At 40.3% G+C, this 17,618-nt stretch overlaps 3 protein-coding genes across 4 annotated transcripts; 1 reads left to right on the top strand and 2 right to left on the bottom strand.

The window, feature by feature from the left end:
* Window positions 1-639: 639 nt before the first annotated feature.
* LOC115673281 (uncharacterized) lies at window positions 640-6,215 on the bottom strand. Of its 2 annotated transcripts, XM_030595397.2 has the most exons (11): window positions 5,830-6,215; window positions 5,131-5,173; window positions 4,852-4,905; window positions 4,684-4,747; window positions 4,134-4,190; window positions 3,666-3,772; window positions 3,497-3,535; window positions 2,861-2,949; window positions 2,663-2,741; window positions 2,008-2,055; window positions 640-1,198 (listed from the first exon to the last, which is right to left on the bottom strand). In XM_030595397.2, the coding sequence occupies exons 1-11, from the start codon at window positions 6,015-6,017 to the stop codon at window positions 1,118-1,120; spliced, it is 849 nt and encodes a 282-aa protein (XP_030451257.1). In that variant the 5' UTR covers window positions 6,018-6,215; the 3' UTR covers window positions 640-1,117. The 2 variants fall into 2 exon arrangements, with proteins under 2 accessions (XP_030451257.1, XP_056164689.1); XM_056308714.1 differs by lacking the exon at window positions 4,134-4,190 and having other exon boundaries at window positions 5,830-6,198.
* A 1,693-nt stretch (window positions 6,216-7,908) lies between these two features.
* On the top strand, window positions 7,909-12,964 carry LOC115673256 (DEAD-box ATP-dependent RNA helicase 18). Its single transcript, XM_030595369.2, has 11 exons — window positions 7,909-8,262; window positions 8,821-9,057; window positions 9,200-9,460; window positions 9,730-9,809; window positions 9,912-10,017; window positions 10,091-10,204; window positions 10,480-10,578; window positions 10,673-10,762; window positions 11,253-11,359; window positions 11,535-11,678; window positions 12,145-12,964. The coding sequence occupies exons 1-11, from the start codon at window positions 7,984-7,986 to the stop codon at window positions 12,413-12,415; spliced, it is 1,788 nt and encodes a 595-aa protein (XP_030451229.1). The 5' UTR covers window positions 7,909-7,983; the 3' UTR covers window positions 12,416-12,964.
* Window positions 12,965-15,742: 2,778 nt separating this feature from the next.
* LOC115673316 (LOB domain-containing protein 12-like) lies at window positions 15,743-16,917 on the bottom strand. The gene is made up of 2 exons (XM_030595453.2): window positions 16,723-16,917; window positions 15,743-16,096 (listed from the first exon to the last, which is right to left on the bottom strand). The coding sequence occupies exons 1-2, from the start codon at window positions 16,876-16,878 to the stop codon at window positions 15,743-15,745; spliced, it is 510 nt and encodes a 169-aa protein (XP_030451313.1). The 5' UTR covers window positions 16,879-16,917.
* Between the last annotated feature and the right edge of the window lie 701 nt (window positions 16,918-17,618).

The raw sequence follows: 17,618 nt of genomic DNA, 5'->3' as shown, positions 1-17,618 counted from the left end.
ACTTTTGCGTTATGTCACAACATCATCTGATGCATTTCGCCCGTGCGTTGCACCGACATGTCCAGCTATTGTTTCTCCTTGTGTGTCACTTATCATGATGCTTACATGGAATTAGTTCACCACATGTCATGCTATTTGGAAAGAAGCAATGGTGCAAATCTGGTTAAGAGCATTGAATGCTAAATGGCTGCTGCTAGTTTGTTTTTGTTTAAATGATTTCAAGTTACTAAGTTAGATTTAATGTTTGCAAAGTTCCTAGGCATTAAATAAAGTTGTTAGAAGCTTGTTGGACTCTTATGTAAGCCCTCTAGGGCGTCACTTGGAGGGGCACTACTTTTTGAATGACAATTGAGGATTTTCTCCTGCATTTCTATTGCCTATTTTGAGGTTTCTGTATCACTTAGTGGATTCTAAGTGTGGTGAGCCTACTGAGCATCTGTATCCTTGTTTGGTGGTGGTTCGTCCTGTATCCAAACTTGGTGGTGAGCTCGTCCAATCTATTCTGTCTTATTCGCACAATAAAACCTTCCCTTCTCCAATTTAACCAAATTCGTTTTCATCATCATCCTTACAAACTAACCAAAAATTAATTGAATATAGTGAGAAACTGACTAAAGAACCTCCAGAACACCGGCATCAACCGTCGAAAGCTCCTGATGAACTTTGTAATTTCCAAATTTTGTCCTTCTCCTAAATGAACTTTGGATGCACATTACGTGACACAGTACAAGAGTCAATTGAGGAATCAATTGAGCCCACTGATAATTTCTTAAAAGAGAAGAAAATTTTAAACAAAGAGGTTTGCTTCTTTACTTGGCAAACGTAAAATGAACTTAATTTACGAAAAACAGTAGAAGAAAGTAATCGTGATGGGAACCAAAAAGAAAATATCCTCAACAATCGAGAATTTGGAGCTTTCAAAAAATGCAATAACAGAGAGAGAGAGAGAGAGAGTCAGTCCTGCCACGTCGTTGTATTTAGGTGGTATTGATCCCAAAATCGAATCTTGAATGTCAGATTCTCAATCGGAAGACTGCATCTCATCTTTAAAATGTGCATTTCCATAAGAAGCAGCCGGAGATTATTGCCCAATGAATCTTGAATGGAAACTAATTGCTTAAAAGCCAACAGAAGTATAGGAGCCTTGGTGACCTTGAGAAGGCCCTCGAAATTTTTGCACTAGAGACATAACTAAACCCTGCAAACAATAAAGCTGAAAGTAAGTATACGCCAACTGGTACAAAGAATCACAAATGATGAAAATGCACATAGTCTGCCAAATGGCTTGCTGGTGCAGCACAGACTTCCACAAAGTCGCAGGGAGACATATTATGAGCTCAATTCTCTTGTACAGAATTTTTCTACATACAACATGTGCTGGAAATTAGCAAGGTAGAACTTAGACCAACTGTCATATGCTCAATCGAGAGTCGCAAAATGGGTCCTGCATTCGTACAATAAGGCAAGTTCACTGTTTTCTTCGCTGTGCACACATTGTTTTGGTCATCAATGAATACTTATGTGATTGATCTAAACAATATTTCCAACAGACACAGATGGCTAAAATTTTGCTATTCGTGCAGATCTCATCTGTTCGACAACAGAAATTTTCAAAAGCACGTGAGTTGGACATCAAGAATGAAGAACTTCCATCTGTTCTTCCAATTGGAGGACTGGTAATGAGATCTTGACGAACCAATATCCTTGAGAGAGATACACGTTGACATAACATATCCTGAAGTTGTAGTCCACCTGCGCATGTATAAGCCTACATCCTGCCCTAAGTCAAATTACTGCTGGTGTGAACTTGGTATTATTTTCGCAACAGAACTTTTTAAAGATCTAGTTCTCTTCATTTTCTGTGTTCACATAAGTAAAGTCCAGTACAATTAAGCAAAGGGAGAAAAAGATTCACAACCAAAGCATAGCTGACTAACATTCTAATTTATCCTGTTGTGTAGCACATGACCATTTCAACACAAGTAACATCACACATGGATAGGGTACCTGTGTTCTATGTGGCAAGCTAGCCCAAAACTCTAAGTTTGGAATTGCCTGAAAAAGTAGTGGGAAAAACACCCATAATGTCAGATTACCAGCAAATCATGCAGCAGCACCATCAGAAGAATTTGTAAATAGCACATATAATAACAGAAGGAACACGTATGCCTTTTTGTCAAAGCATATAGAGGTCCCAATTGAATCATTGACCTTTGGATTTTAAGAGAGGACATTATCCAAAAAAGATTAGAAAGGATTTGCAATCTAAACAGTAAGGCAAGACAATTCAGAAAAAAGTTAGCAGGTATCATGAAGTTCACAGATTTACTTAACAGAAGGTGATGCAACAAAATGAAAGATTTGAACAAAGAAAAGGAACTTAAAAAATCACCCATATTAGCAGGTACAAGAACGAGCTGCATAACAAACAACTAAAATGCTACACATAGTACCCATGCAAGAGAATTTTTTTGTCTTACTTGTAGGAGAACAAGAACCACTCAGCTCACATTAGTGAAGAATATCAGGTAAGCCGTGTGAGGATTAGGATGATAATACCTTTAGACGTAAGCGTGTCCTACATTACTGTACTACAAGTGAAATTCTGAAAAACAAGGCATTTAGTGGAGAAAGAAAAGTAACGACTGAGTTGGAAACATACATCTATACCACGAACTCCAAGCATAAAGTATCTATACACTGCACCAGCAAGTAGATACCCTCCAAAGAGACACATGCTTCTGTAATTCAGATAAACACGTTCAGAAAAACAAGACAGAATTGTCAGAGTTTAAAATTACTTAGACAATATATGTTTTGCAAAAATCTAAAGGACTTAAGAAGGAAATAAGAATCTCACATTATTAGGAGGATACCAAACCAACCCCATCCACGTCCATGCACGTAGATTATTTTAGCACAGCCAGAAGGATGCCTCAACGATGTAGCCTGAAATTATGACATAAGAAATGCTACTCCAGATTCCCCCAACCAAATCGATGCATCTAATAAACCTTCACCATCACCTTTTTTTAACAGTCACATAAGCAGAATAAAACAGGCATCTTTAGCTGATCTTCAATTAATGTGATTATTCCTAACTTCCGGTATCATTAAACTTCAGCATATATTGATTGACTCTTCGCATCTCTAGCTAATACTGCACCAATGATCCCGCTATTTGATCATGACTTCACTATTATAGTTTCTGTCAATGCTCTGGATAAAGAAGAAACTATTAAAACCCACTTGATGCCTCCCAGGTAGAACTATGTTGTTGGTGATGATAAAGAACCAGAAAACAGTCTCATCCTCTGAGCATTGTGTTTATTATGGAAACCAGAAAGAACTCCAGGGCCATGAAGAGAAGAAAAAGGACAAATGCTCATGTCATTTTGCTAGGATCATGCATACATCCTCTCGTTCCAAGTCCTACAAACACATTGTTAACTGCCGGAGAATAAATAAAAGACTTCCAGTTTGTCAGAGCACTCACATAGTCACAAGTCCCATATTTCTCCAGTAAATTTGGTCCCTGTTGGAGTCACCCAAATCAAAATCTCATATAACAAAGAAAAAACAACATAGAAGGAAATATACAATCATGTTATGATATCTGAGCAACCAAATAGGTTATGGAAAAAAAATTACAGTCAGATTCTTACTTGAACTCTACTTGGATCACATATGATGGATACAGAAAGTGAACAATTAGACTTGCCACCATTACTCATCATCTTGACAGTGACACCACTGTGCGGTTTCTTCTGATCTACGAGAGTCAAGATAAAAAGAACATGAATTGATATCTCAAACAAATATTAAAGTTGCCACACACAGAAAGTAGCCAAATCATAATTTTTTCCTACAGCTGCTTTAATACACATAAGCATGTATTAGATACAAATATTTCCAACCGTGCAAACATACACAGGGACGGATTGAGAGGGGGGCCAGAAGGGGCCATGGCCGCCCCAAGCATGTCTAATATGCCCAGAAGTTCAAGAAGATTAGGCCCAATATCCACCAGACCAGAATGGCCGGTTCGACTGGGTACCGGATGGTCGTTTGGTCCAGATTGAAAATTATATAATATCAAAAATTATTTATCAAATAAGAGATAGTTATCTCACCTATGACGTCAACATGAGTGCTAGTTGCACGCCCAATTGTAATACATACTGGGTAGCCTGCATTTGTAAGTACCATACAAATTTTTATGCTATGAGACACTGTAACTAATATTCAGAATATTACAGAACATCTTTAACAGCCACACATATGGAAAATTTCTCCTGCTCCCTCGTGAAGCAATGAATTTCAGACCAACTGAATGCTACAATTGATGGAATCCATTGCAATCATAAGCCATAGTAGAAACAATTTACAAGCTAATCAACAGGAGGAAAGGAAGCTGCTCTCTATGTCCAACTAAAAAGTAATATGGAAGGTAGCGGCACATACAAAACTAACGAGACATTAGGACTGTAGAAAAACTATCTTTACCGGAGGCTCGATTAATTCCTTTAGAGCCAGTGATAGGAAGAAATTTGCGCAGCCACGACATATTGTAAATATTAATCCGTTATACAACAAGAACAGCAATCCCCAGTCCAATCAATAAAGCTACCAAGGTCTCATTGTATAAAAGATGGATGCACCAGAAAGCGGCAGATTTCTTACCTTCAACATCATCTGTCACAAGAGCACTACACTCCATGCCGCAGCGTGACGGACCTCCGCAATCCTGTAACACAAGTGCTGCAATTAAGCTACAAGAGAATTCAGGAAATCCTATAAATAGATATAAGTCCAAGGAGAATTTCCTAAACAAAGAACTTGAGAAGTCACCGAGCAGTCAACGCATCTGGGTGGGTCATGATTGAATATCATAGCGCCGCAGAGCTGCTCAAGAGAATAGACGTTCAGAGCAACATCAGTGAATCAGCTAGAACTCGTGTAAATTACCAACAATCTACTCTAAAGGCTCTTGAGACCTGTATCTTGGACAGAGAGATATACGGGTCCCTATGGTGGAGTTTACATGCATCAAAGTGCAAAAAACTGAAGTCTCACATGGAGCATTTTTATGGAAAATAAAGAAACAAAATGTGACCTGTTGGAGACAACCTGAAACCAGAGCACAGTATCATCTGCCGCCACTTTGTAAAACCTGCGCCACATATACAGAAGAATTGTGATGGTTCTTAAGAGCCAAATTAATGTGATTGATGTCCGTTTATACAATTATACAGGCATAAAAAATTGAAAGGCTCCGAGTTACTTGTCGCATTTGAACACATGATAAACTGCGTACACACCAAGATTTGTTCAAACACAGTTGATGATGACCTAACTTAGGATATGTCTACCAGCTAATTGAGATTAACACCTACCAGAGCTCAGCTCATGATAGCGACCTATATCACAACTCATTAGATTACCTTTAAATGCCACAAGCGCGTCAATTCCAGCTTAAATTGGCCAACAAGTGGCCCACCTGAGTAAATTGCGAATCCGACACAATGAACTGGCAGATCTAACGCGATGCTCTCAGAGAGAAATCTACGACATCTCTGCCCAAACAGCCGCAGTATCACGACAGCACACTAAAAACGCGTTGCGATCACAAAAAGAACTTCAATCAATACCGACGGTACGCTAAAACTACGCTAAACACGTTGCGATCGCGACGCTCACAGGCGTTCGCCCGTACGTAAGCTGAATATCCGATCAACAACGAGACGAGCTACCTACTATCCATCCGCATACACTACGCCGAGTCTAAGCTCGCCGAAGCTGGAGAAGGCGAGTTAAGAGACACGTTACCCGTCCTCGCTGAGCACGCCGTGCGGGAACTTAGGGATGGGAGAGGCCAGGCTATAGTTGTAGAGCCTGTCGCGGTCGGCGAAGCTGAGCTCGCACGCCGCGGATGCCGAGCTCGCCGCCGCCGGCGGGGCGCAGCTCAGGATCGCCGGGAGAAGGAGCAGCCGTCCCAGCGAGCCGCGGCGGATCATCTCGATTTTCCGGATGGAGCTCAGCCGTTGGATTCCCTCATGGAACGCGTCGAAGGCGGAGTTGCAGAGGATCGAGAGGAAACCCTGAGCTGGAGACTCTTGAGGTGGCACGGAGGGAGAAGAAGGGGACGAAGGGGACGACGACAGGGCGAGTGTGTCCAAAGTGAAGGGGGGAAAAACCCGAGAACATTCGCTCGATTTTTCCACGATATTTTAATGATCACGAGACGATCCGTTAGTTTTTTTTTTTTTTTTTGCTTCTAATCTTTTGATAATGAAGTGAAAAGTGCAGAATTATTTATTAAATCGGGGAAAAGAAAATAATAATGGACGTGATTACAATTGACTTGAAGTCAAGCGAATGTGGGACCATCAATCAATCGTCACGGTCCACGAACGCGTGCTAGAAGTTCGACGTGATCTTTTTTTTATTACTTTTCAAATTTGATCACCGAATTTTGGGAATTCCGCTCGATCTAGTTGGCATTAAATGCGCTCCGGCTCGATAGTGGCCCGCCGACAAGCTGCCATCCCCCGCCGGGACTCGCCGCGAGAAGCTGTCATGGCCGCCTCTTTTTCGCTACCGGTCATCGTCTCCCACCACGAGAAGCCCAGGCCAGCCATCACGGCTGCTGATGTGGCCCTCTCATCATGCTTTACCTCGCGCTCTCTCTCTCTCTCCTCAAATGTGAGCCAAGGTGTCGTGACCTCAAATCAAGTCGCGCATACTCTAAGGCCTCGATGACCTCGAATTTGAGGTGCGCATCCTCAAGTCCAAGGCACGAAATCTTAGGTTTGAGGTGACATGGCCTCGCACTTGAGAAAGAGAGAGAGAGAGTGGTGATAATGATGGTGAACACAACATTTACTCTTGCGTGTTTCAGCTGTGGCGAAGCTAATTCATCCTTTAGGTAATGGCGGCCACTGAGTTTTCAAGTTGCGGTGATGGTCAAGTTGGTGGCATTGTTCGAGAGCGATCGTAAAGGATTGTAGCTGGGTGTGGTCAAGTCGTGAGTGTGTTGGAAACATATCACATAGAAGCCATGTAGGCGCCAAAATATACAAATGGATTACACGGCATTAATTTTCACATCACCTAGTGCAATTATTATTTTGACAGAAGGATTTGATTGGATCAAATTTTGAAAATTTAGGAACTCTATTGAATATTAAATAAAACTTCATTGACTTATTCATGTCATTATCTTTATATATAAAATTACGGGAGTATATCATTGTGTTTTTTTCGAAAAAAAATTGATGGTCAACTTTTCTTTGTCAAGCAAAATTAGGGTCACACTCATATTTTCTGTTCAAGTATACAAAAAATTTGACCCCCGAATAGTAATGTAGGAAATTCTATCACTGCTATAAAATGAAACCTGTCAAAATGGACCCATTTCTTAATTCATACTCGATTGACTGATTTGTTATATGGTTTCGTTATATCCAGAAATGAATTTAAAATAGTAAAATTCATAATAATATGAATATTAAATAGGTTCACAACTTATTAGAATCAACTCACGGTTTAATACGTTGGTTAGTTTGTAAATTTTGAAAAATTCCACATTAACCCTCTAAAATTTCAATGAATTGGCAACGATTTGCTTTTCTATCTGCATAGTTATTAATTGTTAATTGATAATGAACCATCTCATTTTTCTTGACTTTGTAATAGATCAATGAAGTCAAGGGAGTAATACGTAATATTCCAAACTTTAGGACACTCTCGTGCAACGGCACCAAAGTTCATGGGGATTTTGACCGTTAAGCCCATGAACTTGATCGAGGCCCGGCCCAAGGGCATGAACGTAAATGTCGAATGACGCCGCGGCAATTTTCGTAATTTTGAGGTAAATCGAAGTCCTTAACCGCAAAAAAAAAAGCGGAACTAAGAAGCCCGAGCCAAAAAACCCTGAGACGAAGCAGAACGGCGGAGCAGCACCGCAACGGAAGCCGTGAAATGGACGACGAACCCCGCGACGGCAGCCGCAACCGCGCTCTGACCGCCACGCGCTTCTCCGACCTCGAGCCGCCCCTCTCCGAACCGGTCCTCGAGGCTCTGAGCCTGTCCGGCTTCGAGTTCTGCACGCCGGTGCAGGCCGCCACGATCCCCCTGCTGTGCAGCTTCAAGGACGTCGCCGTCGACGCCGCCACCGGCTCCGGAAAGACCCTGGCGTTCGTCGTCCCTCTCGTGGAAATCCTCCGCCGTTCCTCGCCCGCGCCTCCCAAGCGCCACCAGGTTCGGCCGCCGCTCGTTTGAATGGTTTCACCGCGCGTTGCCTGTGAGGAAACGAGTGAATCGGATTTTTCTGAGAAGTTCGAGGTGTTGTGGCGCTGGCTCGAGACCGTCGCCATGCGAACTGTAGTGATGTTTATCGTGTGAGGAGGTCGGGATGAATTGTCCATAGAATATCTGCAAAATCGTAATTACTGGACAGGCACTGTTGTGCGGATGGTGGTGATTCACCGTGAATTTACAGCAATACACCAACACTAGTTCCTTATCAGTGCTTGTTTTTGGGAAACCCCTGCATAGCATACAATGTGTACGGGGGCGTGTATTGTCTATTGCGTGGAGTTCCGTCTTGGAGTCTTCATGCAATGGCTGTTTAGTTTGTCCAAAGGCAAAATGCATTGCTCAAATAGGTTTGATTTGGATCATGGTTTGCACTGGTTTGCTGCCTAAAGTGATGCTCCCAAGGGGTTGCTCTTGTGAATATCTAGTGGATTTTCAATAGTTGGCTAGCAGCTTTAGTTTCAAGTCTGATTTGTTCATTAAAAATTGGTATGCTTGTAGGTATTGGGGATAATTATTTCACCTACCAGGGAACTGTCGTCACAAATCTACCATGTCGCGCAACCTTTCATTTCTACACTGTCAAGTATCAAGTCCTTGCTTTTAGTCGGAGGAGTTGAGGTTAAAGCAGACATGAAGAAAATAGAGGAGGAAGGAGCGAACTTGCTGATAGGTACACCTGGGAGGCTGTATGACATTATGGATCGAATGGATATCTTGGATTTTAAGAATCTTGAGGTATGTATGCATGCATCGTCTGGTGTTACTTTTGTGCCGTTCAATTATGATAAGCTTGTCAAAAGAAAGGGCTGTCATGTATACCGCACTGCACAGAGATTATTTACTACAGCTTCTTGGTACATCTTGTTGGTTGTACCAGATTCTAATTTTGGATGAGGCAGATAGGCTCCTGGATATGGGATTCCAAAAGCAGATAACTTCTGTTGTATCTCGCTTACCCAAACTTCGTAGAACTGGCCTTTTTTCTGCTACTCAAACTGAGGCAGTTGAGGAGCTGGCTAAAGCTGGTTTGCGGAACCCGGTGAGGGTCGAAGTTCGGGCAGAAACAAAACAACAGGATGATTCAGCATCATCACGGGATGCAGGCCCTTCGAAAACACCTTCTGGCCTGTTCCTTGAGGTACTAGGTTCCTTTTCAGTTTTAGTATGAAAAATTTGTACTCCTTTTATTTACTTCTCATTTTTACTGACCTGATAATAGAGATGGACCATTTTGTATGGTGTGTGTTGCTATGAATATGGAGTAAGGTAATAATTGATCACTTACATTTGTGAGTTCTGAGCCTCTAATAATTGGTCATGTAAATTTGTGTGTGGGGTCCAAGCAATCCTCCTATACTTCATTCTGATTCTTTTGTTCATAGATCTTGGTTCGTACTTAATTTGCAGTATTTAGAGTGTGAAGCAGACCAGAAACCGTCACAACTCGTTGATTTCCTTACGAAGAACAAGTCCAATAAAATTATCGTGTAAGTCAGCCATTGTTGTAAAAATTGAGAAACAGTGGGTGCCTTGTTGTTGCGGGCCATTAAGTCATCTCAAGCTGAAAAATGACCTGCTTTCTTTCGCAGTTACTTTATGACTTGTGCGTGTGTTGACTACTGGGGAGCAGTTCTTCCTTGTCTTTCTGCTTTGAAAGGTCTTTCTTTGGTTCCTCTCCATGGGAAAATGAAACAGGTAAATGAATTCTATTTTACACATTTAGTTGATTGATTTTGATTCTTTAACTTTTCTTTTTTGTGTTCTATAGATTGTTAGAGAAAAAGCATTGGCTTCATTTACGTCACTTTCAAGTGGCGTTCTCCTATGTACTGATGTTGCAGCTCGTGGTCTGGATATTCCGGGTGTTGATTGCATAGTGCAGGTCTGTTGGTCTTGTACTTACCAAAATGTCATTGACTTTGTAATTTAAAGTTTCACTTGGTTAATCAGCATGATTGTTGTTTCATCAAAAACTAAAATCTTGTCATTTTGTTTACTACTGAGATTGTCTTCCACTTGCCAACTGTTAAGCATTGTGAATGGATTTTTGTGTTAAACCTAGACTAATACGCGGGAGATCTATTTTATAGAAGGATAATTATCTTATAGACGTTTAACTTGACGGTAATATGATTATTTTCCCTGTTATTTTGCCAGTATGATCCTCCCCAAGATCCAAATGTTTTCGTACACAGAGTTGGGCGCACAGCTAGGCTGGGCAGACAAGGAACTGCAATTGTGTTTTTGTTGCCTAAGGTTTTAATTGCTATTTTTTGTCTTCTCATCTGCAAAATTTTGAATTAACTTGTTCCTTAACATGACTATGCATCTGCTCCTTGTATTTATTCAGGAGGAATCTTATGTTGAATTCTTGCGTATAAGAAGGGTTCCCCTCCAGCAAAGGAAGTGCAATGATAATGTGCTTGATGTTGTTCCCCTGGTAAGCATGGTTAAGATGATATTCATGGCTGCAAGAATATTGCCGTACGTTCTTTTCGTCGGCTTGATGCATCTTCGCTTTTGTTCTTGTGTTGTTATCCTGATCTTTGTTGTTTGGTCAACTTTACCTGCACATATTTGTGACGTGTGGATGTGAGCATGGTGTAAGAGTTTCATGTAAATTGTGCTTCCTTTTTCCTTTTAATGGTTCTACTAGATGTGTAATATATTTATGTTTTCTCATTATATCTACTGCCAGTGTAAGAAACAAGTCACAGTTTCACCATTGGAGAGTTGACAAGTGGATAGACCCGGTTACATAACCATCTTTAAGCACACATGTCATCAATCTAATCGTGAATGTGTAAAATATTCTTTACACTGGCAGTGGACCTAATAATAATCCTATTTTCATCACTATAAGATTTCGTATCACTTCTTCCGAAGTTTTCTTGCAGTTGATCTTAGCATAGAATATAATTTGGTATCAGATGCGCTCTGCTGCAAAGAAGGATCGTGATGTTATGGAGAAAGGAGTTAGAGCGTTTGTCTCACATATTCGAGCTTATAAGGAGCACCACTGCTCTTATATTTTCAGGTCAGTAAGAATTTTCAGATGTCGGAAATAAGGACTTGGCCTAGTTGCGAACCATGATCCAGTAACTTGGATTCAACTTTTTTCTTCTCTCCCATCTTATTAAGAAAGAAAGATGAGAACCTCATTCGATTCCTATCTTCCCTCTCTCCATATGTATGGTTTATGCTTTTCTTAGGTGGAAAGAACTCGAGGTTGGGAAGTTGGCAATGGGATATGGCTTGCTGCAACTTCCTGGTATGCCCGAGGTGAAGAACCATTCACTTTCCACAGAGGGTTTCACTCCAGTTGAAGACATTAGCTTGGAGGAAATTAAGTACAAGTAAGAAAATTTTATTCCTAAGCATGCTCTTTTCATGTTTTGTTTAGTCTGTATTGATACTCGATGAGTCGTGGGAGTACTTTTAGATTACGCCCCTATGTTAAGAGCATGCATCTAAATCTTTGAGCTCTGATTCCTTAATAGACTGTGACCCACTTTCTTTTCATGTGAACAAATGATGTCTCTGTCCCAGCAAGTTTTCTGATCTTTCTGTCGAAGCTTTATATCTAAACATGTTTTAAAGGAAATCATCTCTACTGGAACCATTGTTGATCATATCGATCTGAATTTTTCAAATAAAAAGTGAAAATCAATTGTTCTTTTGTCCAAATAATTCCAGATGGGTTTGCTTTCAAAATATTTTGATAATTCACCTCATACCTTGTTTTTAATTAATGGGTAAAAGTAGGTCTTCCCTTGTTCCTGCATGCAATTGCAGTAATGTTTTCGGATTGATACTGTCCAGGGACAAATCTAGGGAGAGGCAGAGGCAGAAGAACTTGCAAGCTAAGAAAGAGGCACCACAGAAAGATCCAAAAACCCATAAACCAAACAAGAATGCAAATGCCGCATCCAATGTCATGAGGAAGAAAACGGCAAAACAGAGACGTGCAGCTCAGACAATTGAAGATGAAGATGAGTTGGCTCGAGAGTACCGCCTTCTGAAAAAGTTGAAGAAAGGAACAATCAATGAAGATGAATATGCCAAGTTAACAGGGACAGAAGATTTGCTTTGAATTGTTTGGCTGAGCCATCTTAATTTCATGAAGAGGTTGAGACTTGAGACAAGGTTCATGTTGAAACTTGGACAATGTAGGCATCTGCATGACAAGCAAATGATGGATGGAAGGTCAACTTGTTCCTAGAAAAGCTCAAAACTGACAACATGAAGCCCCAAATATCGAGTTCGGGATCTCTGGACGACCATCAACTTTGCCGGCAGCCATTGATGCAAATGCCTAGGGATTAAGAGTGGAAGGACCTCAGATATTTTGGGACTCCAAAAAGAAACCCTTGTTCAGACAAATCTGGTGGCTGAAGAGTATTGAATGACCGGAACCAGAAGGACCATGTTTTACTTTGGCAATTGTAGTCATAGATGTAAAGCCTCCAAGCAAAGCTGGGTAGTTGTTGGTACACAATCAGATTGATTTAGATGGATGATAGGTTTGCATTTCTAAGGTAAAAGGGTTGTGCCTAAAGAAAGGGTAATTGAACCTGTAATATTCCAACTGTTCATCATAGTATGAGAAATTAACCGAAGTATATTGTTCCTTTTCCTTTTATTCCAGTTGTTTTTGGGAGTTGGAAGGTGGTCTGGCTGCGGAAGGTGGTCAACCCATGACTCCGATTGGTACCCGATCGATGCGCAGAAGAGCAAGCAATTGAAATTTGTCGTTGTTGATAGTACATCTTGATTAATTTGCAATGATGTAATCACGCTACTGATGATTGGAAGAGAGAAAGTTCCTCCTCCCCAACCGAACGTCAAAGCACGGGGATGATCGTCAGATATTGCGATGTGCAATAAGGACATTTCCACCAACGTTAGTAGGTGCTACACTTAAAGCAGCCAAAGCAATATAGTTCATGGAAGCATTGAAAGCTTTGGCAAGTGACTCTTGACCTGGACGATGGTACCTTATGCGTTGCCACTGCCGCATCACATAATAATGATGAAAAGGGAGATTTTCAGAAGGTCAAATAAGGAAAGAAATTTTTTCGTTTTCCATATAATGTAGACACCATGCCAAATTGGGATATGCTTGTCATGCATCTTAATGAAAACAAATATGACTGTCTTAATCAATGCAGCAGTTTAAGCATTACTTGTTAAACACTAATCATAGCCCTGATAAATGGACCTTATTGAGATGTGCGAAAGTTGGTCCAGACATCATCCGGCTACTAAATAAAACACTAGTTGGAGTCATAATGACACAAAATGTGCCGAGTTACAACATTGAAGTGATGCCAAAGTGACTAAATTTGAGAATCATTCTTGGAAACCAAAGGAGAGCTTGTTTGGAAGTAAAAGACACATGAGATTTCCCACCATATCTCTCTATCTTGTCCCCACAGGGAAGCGGAAATGAAAGTTGATTAGATGAAAGCAACACGACTTTTTCTCTCTTCTCATGGAGCTTTGAGGTGAAAATTCCTCCTTTTCTCAAGAGGGTTATTTTGTTCTCAATTTTATCTCTCTTTTCAACTTCATTTGACTCTGAATCCTCACTGCTCCCACTAAAGGAGGTTCTATGCACTGAGCCCCATTAGGTGCATTCATGGTAGCAAATTTCTTGCGAGTGGTCATCATCTTTACCTTTGAAATGGAATGCCTTGCATCACATAAATCATCAGGAGCTCCTCACCCGTGAAGTTGCACAGGAACAACTCTCGAACCCTCGCCTGGACATCAAAGCCAGACACTTCTTTCGTTGACCCTCATGAATCATGGTGTCATCATTACTCATGGGACTTTCCCTCATTTTTACATATGCCCTTGTGACAACAAAATCATTAGCTATTTGACCTTAGATCATAAAGTGGGGTAGCATGAGGATTCTACTCAGAGATTATCTCCCTCTTAGCTTAATACGGGAATTGTCTGCGAAATAACATCGAAGCTAATAACTAGATATAGTTGTGTCAATTCATATTAACTTTTCTGTACATCGAATTGTATGACAACCATTGTTTTTCTCATGGATTTAATGGCGATGGACGGAGATATATATCTAGAAAAGTTTGTCATGTTTGACTTGAGGAGTCCTTCCGTATTTATTTAAAAACACAAAAAAAGAAAGAAGAAGAAGAGGTAATCAGGCATCTTTAAGTCAGTTGTCCCCTTTGCCGTTTCTTACCATCTATGACATAATGTTTGATTCGACACAATATTGTATTTGGAGGTGGATTCTTATATAATAAAACCAAGATAGAGTACACGATAACATAGGCTATCGGAAATTTTATTCGTCTTCTCGACGTCCTTCGCAATTCCATGAACACGCTGAGAGAATTCTCTTGCACTGGCATTCACGTGAACATACTAGAAAACTGTCTAGTTATATCTGCTGACTCATCAAGCTCTCTTGGTTGTCACATAACCATTTCTGTGTTTTTATTATAGATCTTGCGAAAAATGGGTGTAGAGGATGATGCTGAAGATCTTCATTCTCATTGTAAAGAAACCTTCATATGAAATTGGTGGAGGAGCTATACAGAAACTTTAAATAATTTAGACATGTGTAATTTGAATTATGGTGCTTCAATATATAGATAGATTTATAAATGAAAGTCGAAGCGTGGCATTCAAAATTGATTGCGTGATAATTGGAAATGGGGTTTGGTCTCAATCGACTAATTTTTTTTTTTAGAATTGAGCATCTTGAGAGACTTGGTAACGAAGGTTTGTCAATATTCACATCTCTTAGACAGAAACCAACTTTGCTGGGGCGAAAGTCCAGATGAAATTCCTCTTCTAAGTATCACAACTTGATAATCATTCTTCACTCAAAAGGTTATACTGCTGCAATGCAAAAAGCCCTAGATACATGTGTAGTTTGCAAAGCATTCGAGTGTGGCAAGAGAATTCATGTCTTCGAAGTTGTTCTGAATTTCAAATCCACCAACTGCCCACTATCTTTCACGTGTTCTCTCACTGATGATCTTAATTCTTAACCAGTGGCTTGCTTTTAATTATATAAATTAATAGCCTGACAAAACAAAAAGAACCTTGTTCATCAATTCCATCTCACATGCTAGCGTTGACCCATCAACTTACTCCTGTTCCAAACTCTAGCTCATCATTTTGTAGTACTAAGTGGTGTAGCTCTTCAGCATAACTAACATAAATTAATCAAAATCCAAAAAGTTAAACTGCACTGTACCCAAGTAAGAACATCAAGAGAGAGATTCTCCATTTGGCCTTTTTCTCTCATATAGAACATATATATACTTATATATGTTGCTAGGTATTAATTGATGTATGCATTGTAGCAATGTCAATTATGATTAAGCAAAAAGGGGGCCAAAAAGAAACGAGGAAACACAAGTTTTATTCATTAAGAAACCATGTCCTGTCCATAGAAGCTCTCTCTCTTGAGAGACTCATGAGTTACATTGCTGGAGTTGGACGCCAAGTTAAAGTACTGAGGGAGGTTATTGTGGAGGAGGAACGACTTGTCGCCAGAGCCGTCCATCGGTATGACCGGGGACGGCATGGCCAGGGGCTCTTGCTGGACTTGTATGCACAGGATCTCGGCCTGAGCCACGGCGAGCTGCATCTGTAGCTGAGCCACCTGGTTTTGGAGGTAGGAGATGGCGCCAACGCATCCATACACAGGGTCTCGGACTCTCGCATTGGCTTCGTACACAAGGCTGCTCACCGCGTCAGCTCTCTGATGCACTGGTAGCTCCTAAAAGGATTTCGGAAAAAGGATGTCTTATCAATAAATATATGAATGACGATTGATCTGGAAGTATATATTCATCAAGATTAAAGTTTGAAACCAAGTTCTTTCCCCATGGAAATTTTCAAATAGGAAAATATTCGTTCAATCACAAAAAAAAAAGGAAGGAAACTGGGTCAACCTAGACCTGGGGTGTTTCAACAAGTAGCTAGGGCAAGATTGATTTCATTATCGACATTTGAAGATGTTTAAGTATTGATTCTGAACCAAAAGCTGAAATATTCAGGCAAAGGAGTTGATATACGGTCTTGTGATTTCTTTTTGAGCGAGATAATGAATTTTGTGAACATGGGGTTGAACAAGATTGATCGATGCATGAGTGAGAATGTTATACAATAGCTAGTAATGCTATCACCATCTGCTCTGATATCATGTTCGAGCATTAATTCTAAATCTTGGACACATATATAATATTAAATATGGATGATTTAACGTGTTTTCAAGATCATTCTACCGATCAGCAACCTCAAAGAACGGTGCAAATGCTTATGAATTAAGAAGGGTTCTCCGGCTTCTTTGAGAGAGAGAGAGAGAGAGAGAGAGAGAGAGAGAGAGAGAGAGAGAGAGAAAACCTGCAACATTTTGCTGATGTTGCTCGCACCAAAGACCTTGTGGACAATGGCGAAACGGTGAGGATCATCAGGAGGAAAATAAGGAGCGAATATGCAGCCCTTAGCGCATCGACGTCTCAGCAACTTGCAAGATGCGCAAGGCGAGTTTCCTCCCATTTCTTCTTCTTCTCTGTGTTCTTCAGAAACAGATATGGCTTTTTGATCGAGGAGAAAAAGAGAGAGAGAGAAGTTGGACTTATTGAGAATGAGGGCTGGCAGTGGATATTTATAATCGCGAACGACGTGTGTGATCTTTTCCACTCAATCGAAAAAACCAACTTTTTTCGAGAAGAACGCTGTTTATGTCTATACTAAGCAAGTGACTAAGTGTGTGTGTGTGTGTCACTGTGTTGGTCTAATATTATTATTTTATGGCAAGGGTTTGATGTTGTGTCTAAGCTTGCCTAATAATCTATCAAGCAAGGTTCAAGTTCTGAAGCAGCACATTTAATGCCTAAGAATCTTTACGATCCACCCATTTTCAAATTGGTCCTATACTTCCTGTGGGTAAGAAGAGGAAGAAATCTTGATACATACATAGATGTCCTTTCTATCTTGTTCAGATTTGAGCTAGCGCTCTAAACCATTCTAATTGATGCAGTTGATTCATGATATTATTACTTGTCCAAAGTCATTGAGATCAATATGACATAGTAAAAATATGACTATTGCTGCAATTTTTCCAATAAAATTAGATAAGTTATTGATTACAGAAATTAACTTTTTTAATGTATCGATCCATCTTATAATTAGTAGCAAGCTCAAGCTCAAGCGATGAATTGAAAGTCGAAGCAAAGAAACCAATAAGACATAGTAGAAAGGGCACCATTGATCATTTGCTTGATTTCTTATCTTAG

The sequence above is a fragment of the Syzygium oleosum genome, unplaced genomic scaffold (assembly GCF_021117445.2).
Source record: "Syzygium oleosum isolate NSW1041296 unplaced genomic scaffold, Sole_v2.1 Sole_v2.02, whole genome shotgun sequence".
Classification (NCBI taxonomy): Eukaryota; Viridiplantae; Streptophyta; class Magnoliopsida; order Myrtales; family Myrtaceae; genus Syzygium; species Syzygium oleosum.
This window is presented reverse-complemented; position numbering and strand designations above follow the sequence as displayed.

Coding starts and splice junctions, on each gene's coding strand:
- LOC115673316 (XM_030595453.2), bottom strand. CDS start 16,878: ATGGGAGGAAACTCGCCTTGCGCATCTTGCAAGTTGCTGAGACGTCGA. Junction 16,097..16,722: donor ACATCAGCAAAATGTTGCAG/GTTTTCTCTCTC, acceptor AAATCCTTTTAG/GAGCTACCAGTGCATCAGAG.
- LOC115673281 (XM_030595397.2), bottom strand. CDS start 6,017: ATGATCCGCCGCGGCTCGCTGGGACGGCTGCTCCTTCTCCCGGCGATC. Junction 3,536..3,665: donor GTGATCCAAGTAGAGTTCAA/GTAAGAATCTGA, acceptor TGACTCCAACAG/GGACCAAATTTACTGGAGAA. Junction 2,056..2,662: donor TTGGAGTTCGTGGTATAGAT/GTATGTTTCCAA, acceptor CTACTTTTTCAG/GCAATTCCAAACTTAGAGTT.
- LOC115673256 (XM_030595369.2), top strand. CDS start 7,984: ATGGACGACGAACCCCGCGACGGCAGCCGCAACCGCGCTCTGACCGCC. Junction 10,205..10,479: donor GTGTTGATTGCATAGTGCAG/GTCTGTTGGTCT, acceptor TTATTTTGCCAG/TATGATCCTCCCCAAGATCC. Junction 10,763..11,252: donor TGCTTGATGTTGTTCCCCTG/GTAAGCATGGTT, acceptor ATTTGGTATCAG/ATGCGCTCTGCTGCAAAGAA.